Here is a 14,742-nt window from a genome sequence, read left to right on the forward strand (position 1 = left end):
GGATGGGTTGAATGAGTTTGGCTTGTTAGTGGCAACAGATGGGATTTGAACACAGGTCCATGTCACTCAGTGGGGAAGAATTTAAGTTAGGGCTTAACACCTAGGATTTTGCATTTAAAAACATTGCCCTGAAAAGGGGCTCATGGGTGTCGCTATTCTGCCAAAGGGGTCCTCAGCACCAAAAGGATTACAAACTCCTGCCCCGAACGCTGGGATCATTATGGGAAAACAGAACATGCTCTGTCCTGGTGGGGCCAAGCAAACATGTGGGCAGCAAACGGAGCAGTGGGGCTCACCCAATAGGGACCCACACTGGAGAACGCTGATCTAGACTCCTACACAGACCCAAACAGAGGCTGGAGAAAGAATGGGATTCTTGAGGGCCCGAGGCAGTTAGCTCTCTTCAGTCCCCAGCTCTGCAACGGGCACATAGTAGGTCCTCAACAACTGTGTCAAGTTGAGGTGAATCTTGATCTAGGTTTGGAAGGTTCTAAGGCTGGACTATGGATTTCTTCTTTTGTAGGTGCATGTGGGGCTGAGTGCAGATGGAGGAATAATAATGATGGTAATAAATACAGGTGCAGCTTCTGACAGTTTACAATGATGATCATCCCCCTGCATCTTGAGAAGAGGTGAAGGTAAATATTTGTATTATTTCCAGTTTCTGGGTGAAGCAACTGAGCCCCAGCTGGTGACCTGCTCCAGGTTTGCAGAGCAGGTAAGCGTGGGCTGTGTTCTTGAATCCAGGCCCTCAGTTTCCAAACTCTGTGGAGTGAGAGAATGGGCAATGGGCCATCTTGTGGGGAGCCAGGGTCCCCAGGGAGGCTGTCGAGATGGAAGTGCAGTGAGTGGCGGGCCCGAAGGGCTGGGCCTGGGCAGGGGCCTGTGATTCAGGAGGCCCTGGAGCACCGGTTCAAGTTCTCCCGGAGGGGAGTGTGTTGGGATTCTGTAAACTGTGCCCTCCGAATGACATCTATAGGTGTGTTTAGCGACATACTCAGCAGGTACGAGAAGGATGGGTCTGTGCCAAAGGCCAAGCCCAGAGATGTTTCAGATTTTTCCCTTTATGCCCCTGCAACCAAGCCCTGCTGCTCCAGCACATATAAGAGACCCAGGCTAGGGCTGCAACATTCACAGGCCTGGCCCCTTGTATTTCTCTGACAACTCCAAGCTTGCTCTCCTCTCTCCAGCCATGATCACCAGACAGCAGTGTGTCCGAGGCGGGTCCCGGGGCTTTAGCTGTGGCTCAGCTGTCGTTGGTGGGGGCAAGAGGGCTGCATTCAGCTCAGTGTCCATGTTTGGGGGCACGGGCCGCTGCTCCTCTGGAGGCTTCGGCAGCAGGAGCCTCTACAACCTTGGGGGGAGAAAGAGCATCGCCATCAGCATGGCTGGGTCCCGACAAGGCGCTGGCTTTGGGGCTGCTGGAGGTTTTGGCGCCGGCAGCTTTGGTGTTGGTTTTGGCGCTGGCAACTTTGGTAGTGGATTTGGGGGTTCCTTCAGTGGACGGGGTGGTCCTGCCTTCCCCGCCTGCCCTGCTGGTGGGATTCAGGAGGTCACCATCAACCAGAGCCTGCTGACCCCACTCCACGTGGAGATCGACCCTGAGATCCAGAAGGTCCGGACTGAGGAGCGGGAGCAGATCAAGACCCTCAACAACAAGTTTGCCTCCTTCATTGACAAGGTGAGCTGTCCCCTTGGCCAGATAAGGTGGTAGAAACCAGGGTTCCAGAGTCCTGGGATCTCAGACCTGAGCCTGCAGCAGCATTGCAAACCACTGAACTTCTCTGGGCCTCCATGTTCCAGCTGTTTAAGGGGAATCCCTGTTCTTTTGTGTCTTCCTCTTTTGTGCATGGCTGGTGGGAGCAATGCACAGGCTGCTCAGACCAAAGCAATGTTTGGAGTCTTCCTAGATGTGCTGTGTATACTGGGCAAATTGCTCAACTTTTCTGAATCCAGGCATCCCAGCTTTTCCTCAGATTTTGGTTTCAGAAATAACATGGTTAATAATTTAAAAATTAACTAAAATTACAGTTAACATAATAATTTAACTATTGGCACTTCTGTTGTAGGAGCAGAAGAAAACCAGGCTGGTTTCCCAAATGAAAAAGGGACCGATGCCAATGACAGACTGGGTCCCAATAGGACCTTGGGGGGTCATCTCCTTCATCCTCCCGACCCTGAGCAAAATTGCTCATTTCTGGATCTGTTTGAAGAGAGAAGGGATCTCTCCTTTTCTTTTTGTAATCCAACTTCTTTTTCCATGCAAAGTCTAGAAAATCAAGTCTTTTAAGCTCAATTGCAGCCAAGTATGATGGATGACAGCAAGCAGATTAGCCCAGATTGCTGAGTCACCTGGAGATTAATGATTGAGTGGATGAGTATAGCCACTCAGTCGAGGATGCCCTGGCTCTCTGTGCATCGGTCTTAGTCCTCTTAGATGAATGGGGCAACACTGAACCATCTCGAAGTAGACTGAGTGGAAGTGCTTGCTCTTCTTGCTAGTTGAATAAACCATCACTAGCTTAAAGAGGCTTTATGGTGACTCCAGGACATACAGATATAAAAGCAAGACCCAGGGTTTGGTGATTCCTTGTCTCATCTCCCCTCATCTCACCTTTTGGGTTCAGACTGTGATCAGTCGCCCTCACCTGCTTTTCTTTCAGCTCTGAAGAACATAGTGGGAATATCGTGCTAAGCTGCTATCCTGGTTTATCTGGTTAGATGTCTTTATAGAGAGAGGGAGAGTTCCGGGACGTCCCCTTGCAGGGTGAGCCTGGCTGAGACTCAGAATGTGTCTAGGGCCTTGATCTTTAACTATTCAGACTCAATTGTACACAGGTTTAAAGAGACACACCAGGTCCATTTATTTTAAAAATTGTCAGTGAATTTATCATTCCTTTGCCTTGGGTCAGGATCACTTTGAATGCAGGAGTCCCCAGACTGTGGTTGTATCTCCTAGTTTTGTTTATTTTATTATTTCCTAGAAGTTCAGTGTTCTTCTCGGCACCTCCCCCCAGGGCCTCTGGATCCCTGGGGTCAAGAAGTTGTACTTGTGGCGTAGTCAGGCCCTGTGGCTCTCTGGCTGTGCTCTGTTCTCCACAACACATGTGGCTCATTTGCTGCCACGGAGCAGGGCCACCATGTTGACCCCAGTGGATGGTGCCTGGAGTTGCAACATGGTGGCCCTACTTCCATGGCTCTTGGGTCACCTGGGTGGCCTTGGCCAGTCCTCCTGCCAAAGCTTCAGGTCCTCATTGGTTGGTTGGTGCCTTTTTAAAACACAGGTGCGGTTCTTGGAGCAACAGAATAAGGTCTTGGAGACCAAGTGGAACCTCCTCCAGCAGCAGACGACCACCACATCCAGCAAAAATCTTGAGCCTCTCTTTGAGGCCTACATCAGTGCCCTGAGAAAGCAGTTGGATACCTTGGTCAATGACAAAGGACGCTTGCAGTCTGAGCTGAAGACCACACAGGACAGTGTGGAGGACTTCAAGACCAAGTATGTATGGAGGATAGAGGGATGCCACCTGAGAAAGTCTGCCCAGCCATGCCCCAGGCTCCTGGGCTCCTGTCCAGTCATTTAGAATTCAAGCTCTCAAGAGATCCCAAAAGGGTCAAGAAGGTTCCCTAGTTTGTGCCCCTGCATCTACATGGGCCCTTTCTAATGGGGTGCGGCCTAGTAACCCTGAGTTGCCCCAAACAGAAAATGAGTGATACATTCAGGGAGTTGGGCTTGCCATATACAAGCAAGATCAGAAACCATACAGATGAGAAGGGGTGTAGTATGGTCAGAAGAATACAGGTTGTAGAGGCAGATAGTCCTTGTTTGAATACTGAGTCCTCCACTTACAAGTTATGTGCTCTTGGGTAACTTGCTTAACCTCTCTGAGCCTTGTTTTTCTTCATCTTTAAAATGGGAATAATAACCCTAACTTTTTAGAATTAAATGGAATTAAATGAGATTGAGAAAGCAGGTAGCATAGCACTGGACATATAATGAGCATTTATTACATAGTAGGTCTTATTATATTCACTATGGGATGGAGCTGAGAAAATCCCAACCCCCTCTCTCTATTCACTCTCACACCAAAGAAAGAGAACTGGTGTTGGCAGCATTCCTGATAATTTAATCCACCAAATGAACAGCCCTTGTACAGAAATAAAACCAACCAGATTGTGGTTGGTTGTCCTCCTCACACCTTATCTCTTAAAAACAGTCTTTATTAAGTTTGATTTTCACTTCTCTGAATAAACCAAGGTCTAGACTGGTATCTCACACATGGAATTAATAAATGTAGGTTGAATCAATATTTGTATGAAAATGGGAAAATGTAGACAATTACCTGGATATTTCCAAATAGTTAAGTGTTTGAAACCCAGCAGCAGAGATCTGGGAAACACAAGCTCATTGTGGGACTTCTGTCTTCTCCTTCTCATCCTTACCCCCAGGTATGAAGATGAGATCAACAAGCGCACAGCTGCAGAGAATGACTTTGTGGTCCTCAAGAAGGTAAAAGATGAAGGAGGGGCTGGAGAGGCTGTGAGGTACCCATTCCCTTGGGAGTGGTCTTTGGCTTGAATCATGGGTTTGGTCCATCTTGGCCTCACCTTTACCCCACTTGGTACTACCCAGATCTGTGTGGTCAAAGGAGTGGGTAACTGAACCAGACCCTAAGGAACTGAAGTTGGGGAAAAAGCCCATTTGGATCATTAACTTCCATTTCTGCAGTTGTCATTAGGGCAGAGGATATCAAATGATTAGTCCCTTGCCACTTTGCCTGGTGCTGAGATGCCTTTCCTAAAGGCTGCTGAGAACATCTTTGTGTGTCACTTAACACCCCCTTGTCCCTATTGGAATTTCTGTATCTTGTCTCTTTCCCCCCTGCCTCCTCTGCAGGATGTGGACGCCGCCTACATGAACAAGGTGGAGTTGGAGGCCAAGGTGGATGCTCTGAACGATGAGATCAACTTCTTGAGGGTCCTCTTTGCTGCGGTGAGGACTTCATCCCCTGCATTTGAAAAGGGAATCCAGAATCTGTGAGGCTGCTGTGGGAATTCATAGTAGGACTCCAGCTCCCTTACTCGCTGAGGGTGCTCTCAGCAAGCTCATAGGTAGAGAGAGTTGAAGTGAGAGACTCAACCGGGAGGTTTTTGAGACCAGATGTTGTCTTAGAAAGGATGATTAGATCTCAAGATTGCATGGGATAGAATTTCTTGCTGTCTAGCATTTCCCTGGTGAAATGAATCCATTCCCTTCCCTTCTATTCAACGTACTGAACACCTACTGACATGGGATGGCTTATGGATCCCAGAGAGCAGTGAAGACTAGAAGCATTACTTTTCTGTCTTGAATTGTCACCAATCACTTGATTTCTACATAGAAATTTACCATTCTTCTCCTTCCCTACACACTGGGATGCCAGCCAGCTCTGCTTCCATCTAAGTCTGTGGCATGGCCATCTCCATGACTACAGTGGATTTCTGGTGTCAGAGATTAGGGAAGACTCTCTGGGGGGCCTGACATGAGATATTTTCCCTGCAGGAGCTGTCCCAGATGCAAAGGCATGTCTCAGACACATCCGTGGTCCTGTCCATGGACAACAACCGGGACCTGGACCTGGATAGCATCATTGCTGAGGTCCGTGCCCAGTATGAGGAGATTGCCCAGAAGAGCAAGGCTGAGGCTGAGGCCCTGTACCAGACCAAGGTGGGTGTCAGGGATCTCTCAGAAGATGGGAGTGGTTTCTGGGGCTCTGCTTTTGATTTCTGTGAGCAGGTGATCATCAGCTCAAGCCCAAGAGAAGTCAGAGATGAACTGATCATCCAGGAATCTCTGATTCTGGTCTGATTTGAGATTACATGACATTTTGTATTATCCCTGCCACCTGTGCCTATTCTTGCTGAGTTCACTTGAAAACAGACCCTACCCAAACACACCTGACCCCTCGTTCCCTGTGTTTTCCTGGATATTAGGTCCAACAACTCCAGATCTCCGTTGACCAACATGGTGACAACCTGAAGAATACCAAAAGTGAGATCTCAGAGCTCAACAGGTTGATCCAGAGGCTGCGGGCTGAGATTGAGAATGTCAAGAAGCAGGTAAGTGTCACCATTTTCTGACCATGGTACAAGGCCAGGAGCCTAAGACGGGTGTCTCCATAGTAGACAAGAAGTTCAGGCATCAGGCCAGAAGATCCTGAGCTTGCATGCAGGGGATTTGTGACTCCTTATATAAGCCATACCCAGGTCCTTTCAGCAGTACCCTACTTAACCTGACATGACACCCTGGTAAATAAGGTTTCTCTGCTCTTCTTCATTGTTTTTTGCTCATCTTCAGCTAATCAGTCTGGTGGGGACATTGGTGGGCCCTGGCTGGAGTAAATGAAATGCATAAGAGTAGAGTAGGTGGGGAGAAGGACAGACAGAATCCTGACATCTTAACCCATAAAAGCCGGCACAGGACAGGGGACAGGTGGCGAGGCCTTGACAGCAGGACACTGATGATTGCCTGTTCAATGCTATTGTCTACAGTGCCAGACTCTGCAAGCATCTGTGGCTGATGCAGAGCAGCGTGGGGAGCTGGCCCTCAAAGATGCCTACAGCAAGTGCACAGAGCTGGAGGCTGCCCTGCAGAAGGCCAAGGAGGAGCTGGCCCGGATGCTGCGCGAGTACCAGGAACTCCTGAGTGTGAAGCTGGCCCTGGATGTGGAGATCGCCACCTACCGCAAGCTGCTGGAGGGCGAGGAGTGCAGGTGCGATAGGGAAGGCAGGACAGGAATGTGAGGGAGGGAGAGATCCCAGCACCAGGAGTTTGCACCTCTGCTGGGCCACCTGCTTCAGTACGGCATGGGTGCATTATGATCCAGGGTAGTGTAGACAACAGGTTCACATCCAGTCCTTTAATTTGGATGCATTAAGGATGGGATAGGTGCTTGAGACCTGCTTATTGAACCAAGCATGGCTCAGGGTTCTACTGTGACTCACTGTTCTTTGTTTCCCCCATAGAATGTCTGGAGAATGCCAGAGTGCCATGAGCATCTGTAAGTACCCTCTGCCCCTGCTATGGCTGTTTGTCCACCCTGGTTTGGGCGGAGACCCCCCGATTGCCAGTATTGTTGGAATAACCATATCCTTTCCCTTTCTCCTGCAGCCGTGTTTGGTGGAGGCGCTGGTGCTGGGGGTATCAGTGGAGCATTAGGAAGCTGCTCTGGGTTTGGCCTGGGCAGTGGCTTTGGCTCTGGCTCCGGAAGTGGCTTTGGGTTTGGTGGTGGTGTTTGTGGCAGTTCTGGCAGCAAGATCATCTCCACCACCATGACCAAGAGATCCCACCGATAGAGGAGACGAGGTCCCTGCCACCCCCGAGCCCAGCTGGGCCCAGCCCTGGTGTCTTCTGTGCTTCCTTCACCTCCGCCTCTACCCTCCCTCTCTGGGATTCATCTTACCAGTGTCACCCCAGTGTGGACTCTGCCCTCTTGGAGTTTGGTAGCTTCTTCTCGATTTGGGCCTGGTGGCCCCCCTGGAATGGGAGGGGTGTCAACTGACTCTTTGCCTCCCATGGGCAGAGGAGAGCACAAACAGGAGCTTCATCTACAGAATCATCAGGGTCATGTATGTCCCCTCCCAGCCCAGGATCCCCATATCCCTCTACATCAGGACCAAATTCCTCTGTCACTTGGCAGCAACTGGCCCTGCAAGGTCAGGACAAGAATCACTCAGTGTCTCATCCACCCCTTCTCCTTCCCTCTATCCATCTTTGGGTGAATCCTTAATAAAACGCTTTTATCATTCACTCTGAGCCATTGTCCTTGTTCCCTGGGGGAGAAGTCTTTAGAATTCAGGTGGGAGTAGAGGAGGCTGGGGCCTGAAGGATCTGTCTGCACAGATCAAGGTCATCACTTAATTTGAGGGAGAAGTGCAGTGTGTGGAGCCTGAAGGCTGCCTACAGAACAGGGGCACAGACTCCAAACAACCAACAATTACATAAAGGTGATAGGCAATCAGAGCAGGACCATCTCCATGCTGAGCCTTCAGTGAACCTGGAGGGAAGGGTTGGAGGAGAGGCAGTCAGGGGGTCGCCACTGAATATGGAATGAGGGGTTAGGGAGCTTATGGAGAATTCATACTCAGTGTCTAGCAAGGCCTCCCTATTTTCATGAGACTCTTTGCAGAGGACTCAATCCCACTGGACCAGCAAGATTTTCAGGAACTTGTTCCAAGAATCAACAAGGTCCCAATTGCTGGATGGAGGAGTGGAAGCATGTCATTCTCACAGAGCTTTTGTGCTGTGCTCACTTTCCCATCTCAGGTGGTTATGTCTGGGGTTATGTCTATACTGCTGTCCCTGAGTGGTGGGGGTGTGGGGGAGGGGAGGCAGGTCTCCTAGAGTGGTAGAAGATGAAGCTGCATGATTGGGGTCAGCCCTGGAGATTATGATTGATGAAATGGAGAATGGGGTGAGGACAGTCAGAGGTGGGGATCTGGTTATAGCCTTTGTGGACACCGTGTTTCCATACTGGACCGATTCCAAGATACCTAGAGGAGCATCATTTTCCTGCACAGCTCCCCTTGTGGTCTGACCTAAATCCCTCCTACTGCAGTTGCTGAATACACTCATTCCCTTGGCCACCCAGTTGGTGTTTCCCACCCTGGACTGCCAGGCAATTCATTCAGACTCCAATCCCTCCAGCACAGTGCCCATGGGGCCCTTACTGTGTGCAGGCAGAAGGGCACACAGTTTGCCCAAGGCCAGTCCCTGCCCATGTGGCCTTCACACAGACCTGGAGGCAAGCTCAGGGCAGCAGGGACAGAAGAACAAAGGGTTAATCTCAGGGGCTTGTGCTCCCTGGGCTGGAAGGCTGGCCCTTCATAAGCCCCGCCCTAATCTCCCCATTGTCTTGGGACTCACCCCCTTGTGTCAGAGCAGGAAGTCTTTGACTTTTTCCCACCACTGCCCCCCTCCCCTGGGAAAATGCTGAATTGGCTTTTTTCTAAGTCTCTGGAGGGGGAGGAGGAGTCAAAGGTTGGTAGTAGGGGAAAGACTTCTCAAGTTCACCTACAAGGAAGGTACATGTTGTGATGGGCCACATTGAGAAGTTGGGGGCAGGTTAACGAATTTCTCATGCCTTCTGAGCAAGCAAAGTGTGGAAGTAGCCAGCCCCAGTGGGGTTGAATATAATGCTTTACATAGGAAACTCAGATCAAGTGGGTGTGTATCTTAGAATAAATGTGTTTTTGTAGGCAAGCGGCTATGTGGGTATGTTTGTGTTTTATTTCTATAAAGAAGACTCCTGGTTTACATAAAAGAGGAAAAACATTCTTGTTGGTCTCTATTACCAAAACAGTTCAGAGGAGTGGATCCTGGCCATGATCCATAGGTTTAGAGCTGGTTGGCTATACAAAGGGGATTACTGGAAGGGGAAAATCCACTTCTGAGATAATAGGCACCACTATTCTCTTAGATCCTTTGAATTGGATCTGGCCAGCTCTTTGTGTTCAAGGGAACTTTGGAGACACAGGTTGCATTACCTGTCCCTTGGAAGGCCCTGCGCTCTCCACCCCCGCCGAAATGCTTTACCTTGAGCCCTACTAAAATCACTTCTCACATTGTAATGGCCCAAATGTGGGTTGGCAGATCTTAAACTCAGTTTATTTGATTCATCTGCTCTGACCCCCACTCTCCAAGCTCTTGACTTCTAGCCTTGGCTATAACCTCACAGGTGGTTTGGCTCAGGCTCTTGACTCCCAAGCAATGACCTCTTTTGCATAGGTCCCTCTCCCTTTACGAAGACCTTCTGCTCTGGGACCAGCCTTCCCCGTTTCAGAAAATTCTTGCCAACACTTCTGAAGTCTCTTTCCTTTGTCACTAGTGAAACTGAAGGATACAGCAAAGAGGGATTTATTTAGTGTTGCCCCATTGTGGGATTTTGATTTGGCTTACTGTTGGGACCCAGGTTTTGGATTTTAACACCAGAGGACCCCAAAATAAGGCAGGTCCACTACTATGTTTTGGGTGATGGTCAAGGTTTAGTGAGACAGCTATCCAGGGAAATAACTAAAGGAGTTGTGTCCCCCTTTATTATCCCCCTAGGGCAAGGGAATAGTGGGCATCCCAGGACAAAGGGAAGGAGCAGGCTGAGGGAGGGAGCCATTTTAGCATCTGCTCCATTTTTGCTATGTTGAAGGTAGAGACTGAATAGTTATCTTTGCATCCCATGAGGAGAAGCCTGGGAGTGTAGGGCTGTGTCCATGCAGGGTCTTGGTGGGAGCCCCAAGACTCAGGCTCATTGTTGCCCATGGTTTCCTGGATGACTTGGGGTCAATGTAAAATTGTTCTGCATCTGTAGGTTTTTTACTTGAAGTGTTGTGGATTTGGTCCTCAAAAATTTAAAGGAGAAGCTAGATGAGCTAGGAAGAGGTTTTTGGCAAGAAATGGTTTGGATTGCCATTTGCCATTCACCTATCTGTCATCCACTGTCCATCAATCTACCAACCATCCATCCATCCATCCATTTATCCGTCCGTCCATCCACCCATTCATTAGCCTTTCAATTCTGTAAGGCAGGGACCATGATTTATTCATTTTGATATTTCAAGGCAGTGTGCTTGTCATGTAGTAGATGTTTAACAAATGTTGGTTTAATGAATGAACAAATGTCCTAGGCAATGTTTTAATAAAAATTAGACTATTCTTTCAAGGAGTTTTCAGTTGGGATAATAATGACTAGATAATTGGGATAATAATGACTAGATAAAAACATGAACATATATAACTTGGTAACCAGATAGACATGCACTTGGGAATTGCAAACAAGGGCTATGGGGGTCTGGAAAAGGGTGAAATTACTTTCAGTCTTGGGTGAGGGGGTTGGCAATCACAGGAGGCTTCATGGAGGAGGTGGCATTTAAGTTGGGTCTGGAAGGACAGGTAGGCCTCGGTGTTAGAGATGGGGGTGGGGAGAATAGATCTGATAGAGGGCAGGATTCTAATCTCCTCTAAGAGGAAATCCTTTTTTCCAGGAAGTCTCCCAAGCGGCTCCACCCTATTGGCTCACCCTGTTCCTCTGGCTGCCTTAGGCTTCCTCAGGCCTCATTCTGATCACACTCCCTTCCCTGTGTGGTGTCCCAAGGGGCTGCAGCATTGCCGTCATCATACTGGGCACTTGTCTGCCTGCAAATCCACTGTCTAAGATCTTCAGCTTGACAAGCATTACAGGGGGGCCATCACTCTTAAGGAGGACATAGTTTATTATGAGTGTGTGCGTGTGTGTGCGTGTGTGTGTGTATGTGTGTGTGCGTGCATGTGCGTGCATATGGGGACTGTCGGGGAGGCAGACATATTAGATACAGATTTTCCATACTTTCAGGAGACTGTTAAGAGCAACAGTAGGAGTCAGCCGGGTGAAAGGGGTATGGTCCTGGAGCTGGGGCGAGGGGCACAGGGGAGAATGGTGCTCTAGACAGCTAGAATATCAGAGCAAAAGAAGGGAAGTGTGGCACAGCTAAGTAGGGGTATGAGCCCCAAACAGCTTAGCATCCTTCAACAGCTTAGCATCCTTAGCATTCCACTCTTAAGGGCAAGAGTGGTGGGAGTGGAAGCTGTGGAGGTAGGCCAAGGCCAGGCTGTGGAGGACCATGGCTTGACCCACTGTCCAATTTGTTTGGGGCTTGGGCTTTGTTCTGTAAGACTAGACAAGCTCAGACCGAGGCATGTCTGAGAGAACAAGCTCTGGATGAGATGAAGAGGGAACTCTGGGCCACCTGCTTTCAGGGTGTGGCCTTTTAGGCCCAGGATGTGCTTTGGAGTCATGTCGGGAACTTCACGCAACTGTAATGCTAAGCCTTGCCCCTACTCTGCCTCCTTCCCTGCTTTTGTTTACTATGAGGAAGCGTTCCAGGGCCCAAGAGGTTTGTCATCACTCCATTGTCTCCCAACAAAAGTGTCTTCCCCCTAATGCTGTCCATTCTTTCAATATATGCTGTGTACCATCCATATGCTGGGGGCTGTCAATCGCTGCATCTAAACTTACATAGTATCCCATGGTCACCTTATTTCCCACCGTGATCACACCCTCTGCTTTATGTCCACCTGATTCCCTCGAAGTCTGCAGCGGAGACAGCGAGAGCCCTGCTTTTCAAATAGTTGCGTGGAAAAAGAAATCTAAGTTTCCTGTTAACTTTCTCTTCCCCAGGTTAAATGATCACTTGACATTTCTTCCCTCCTCCCCTTTTAGCTTTTGTTCCAAGCAATTTATTTCATAACTTCCTAAGTGGTTTTTGGAATCTCCTGGTGAGGACAAGATGGGGTTTCTGCTATTGACAGCCTGCAGTTTGAGGAGCACACCAGACAACCACGACTCAGCACCCACACGATGGAGAGCTCCTATTGCCAAGAGGAAAATTATAGATAAAAGGTTATTGAGGGCGAGCCTCCCTCTCAGTTTTCTTGTCCTAGTTCTCTTCTCTGTAAGTGCACTGTTCCTTCAGTTCATTCTCACAGCAGGATGTGCAAGTGAGTTGTTTCAAATTGGGAGGCAAGTTTCTGTCCTGGAAGGTAAGGAAGAGGAAGCAGGTTTCAACATCTTCTCCCTTGATCCCATAATCGACTGTCTACACAGCAGCCAGACTCATCCTTCTAAAAGTCAGCTCATGTCTTGCCTTTGCTGAAACGCTTCAGTGACTTCTCCTCTCAAAGTAAAAGCTGGCCTTATTCGGTGTCTCAAAGCCTCGTTGATCTGTCTTCCAGCTGCCTCAGACCTCAGCTCTGAGGCTGCTCTTCTTCCCTCACTCTGCTTCAGCTGTGCTGGCCCTATGCCGTCCTCACACTCCTGCCTCAGGGCCTTTGCACTTGTGGTTCCCTCTGCCCAGGATGCCCTTAATCACATATTTGTATGCTTTGTTCCTTCACCGCGTTCAGATTCTCGGCTCAGGTCCCCTTAGACCACCCTCTGAGACAGCACCCCTGGTCATGTCTACTCTCCTCTCCTGCTGCATTTATTTGGTAGTGCCTTTCACAGCCTGACAAACATGTATTTATTTCTTTATTATCTGTCTCCTACTGGCATGTGGACTCTAGAAGAGTAGGATGTCATCTGTTTTGTCCACTATTGCATTCCTGGTGCCTAGAATGGTACTTGGTAAATAATAAGTGCTCAGTAAATCTTAATTTCATGAATACAGAGAGCCTGGGAAGGCTGAGCAGGGCTGATATTTTGCCTCTGTGGAAGAAAAAGGACATTAAGTCAAGAATATGATGAAGAGCGGGGCCTGGGTGGCTCAGTCCAGGATCTCAGGGTCCTGGAATCAAGTCCTGAGTGGGGCTCTGTGCTCAGTAGGGAGTCTTCATGAGGATTCTTTCTCTCCCTCTGCCCCTCCCCCCACTCATGCTCTTTCCTTCGCTCAAATAAATAAATAAATAAAATCTTTAAAAAAAAAGGATTGATGAAGAAAACGGGTGTTTGGGTCATCACTGGAGCAATTAATTCACTGAATTAATCTGAGATTGTTCTAGAGGAACAGAAGTGCTCATGTTAGTGCTCATTCTCATATGAGGACAGGAGCACATCCCAGAGTGACACAAAATGACAAATACAAAATAATAGTGAAGTTTTCTGAGTACTCAGGATGTCTAGGTACCATCCTTAGTGTTTGCCATGCATTATTTAATTCAATTCTCACAGCAGCTATGGAAGATTAATCTGCTATTGCTTTATCTTCCAGATGAGGAAGCTAAGGCTTGGAGAGGTTTGATAACTTGCCCAGGAACACAAGTAAGTGAGAGACAGAGCCAGGATTCAAGCCCAGGACTGCCTGGCTTACCTAGGGAAAGCCTGTATCTTTCCCCCAGGCAGGACCCATGCGAGCCAATAGATAAAGGAGACAGAATCTTAACTTGCTTCGAAAGAAGCACAGTGTCCACATCACAGATAGTAAGGATCCTCCTAGGAGTTTTGTCACACATTACATCACCTCTGAATATTATACCTTAATTAGGCACTGAGATTTTAAGAGTTTCATTCACAAAATGGAGTGAAGAGTCCTAGAAACTGGGAGAAGCGGCTGGGTATATTGACCTGGAGAACAGCTTCTGGAAATTCAACAGTATTTTCTAATATCAGAATAGGTGTCCTACAAAAGCCAGGGAGGTTTGAGTGTATTACTCTGGAAGGCCAGATGAGAGCAAAGTCATATCAGTTCAGGTCACATCCATTAAAGGCCTGCCAGGACCCGACACTGATGGACACAAAGGCAGGGAAGATGGCAGTGCTGGCACTGAGGGGGCACAGCCCCATGGGGAACTTTACCTGGGGACAGCGAGACCTATCTAAGGGACAGAGCTGTTCAACTGTGGCTGGTTGGCAGGAGTTTGAGACCTGAGGCTTAAAGGGAGCTGTTGTGTTATTGCAGGGATCTCAGCATCCAAATGTGTACACATGTCTGTAGACTGAATAAATCATATGTCTTTCATGCATCTGTATTACCATTTTGAAATGTATGCGATTATAAAATGCAATTTTATTTAAAAGCATTGTTGAGTTCACAGTAAAAGTATATGTTCTCAAATGATACTGAAAGGATAAATTCTAATCTATGTGAATGTCAATATAATTTTTTGTTGTGAAAAGGGGCCTTCAGATCTGGAGAGGGGTGGGCGCCAAAGTGGTATGATGGTCAGGTGGGTGAGACCCCTGCAGACCCCAACTTCACTGATCCCACGAAGAAGAGGTGGGCTCCTGCTAGTTCCAA

At 48.4% G+C, this 14,742-nt stretch overlaps 1 protein-coding gene across 2 annotated transcripts; it reads left to right on the forward strand.

Moving 5' to 3' along the window:
• Positions 1 to 1,170: 1,170 nt before the first annotated feature.
• KRT4 (keratin 4) lies at positions 1,171 to 7,789 on the forward strand. Of its 2 annotated transcripts, none has more exons than XM_032420471.1 (9): positions 1,171 to 1,681; positions 3,285 to 3,499; positions 4,450 to 4,510; positions 4,898 to 4,993; positions 5,543 to 5,707; positions 5,974 to 6,105; positions 6,538 to 6,752; positions 7,006 to 7,040; positions 7,151 to 7,789. In XM_032420471.1, the coding sequence occupies exons 1-9, from the start codon at positions 1,193 to 1,195 to the stop codon at positions 7,333 to 7,335; spliced, it is 1,593 nt and encodes a 530-aa protein (XP_032276362.1). In that variant the 5' UTR covers positions 1,171 to 1,192; the 3' UTR covers positions 7,336 to 7,789. The 2 variants fall into 2 exon arrangements, with proteins under 2 accessions (XP_032276362.1, XP_032276361.1); XM_032420470.1 differs by having other exon boundaries at positions 5,974 to 6,099; positions 6,532 to 6,752.
• The last annotated feature ends 6,953 nt before the right edge of the window (positions 7,790 to 14,742 follow it).

Source organism: Phoca vitulina, unplaced genomic scaffold (assembly GCF_004348235.1).
Source record: "Phoca vitulina isolate PV1807 unplaced genomic scaffold, GSC_HSeal_1.0 scaffold23, whole genome shotgun sequence".
NCBI classification, from domain to species: Eukaryota; Metazoa; Chordata; class Mammalia; order Carnivora; family Phocidae; genus Phoca; species Phoca vitulina.

What these genes read in the sequence shown, in the direction of transcription:
- KRT4 (XM_032420471.1), top strand. Translation starts at nt 1,193, where the DNA reads ATGATCACCAGACAGCAGTGTGTCCGAGGCGGGTCCCGGGGCTTTAGC. An exon ending in TTGCCTCCTTCATTGACAAG is followed by an intron (nt 1,682 to 3,284) that starts GTGAGCTGTCCC and finishes TTTAAAACACAG; the next exon opens with GTGCGGTTCTTGGAGCAACA. An exon ending in TGAGGGTCCTCTTTGCTGCG is followed by an intron (nt 4,994 to 5,542) that starts GTGAGGACTTCA and finishes TTTTCCCTGCAG; the next exon opens with GAGCTGTCCCAGATGCAAAG.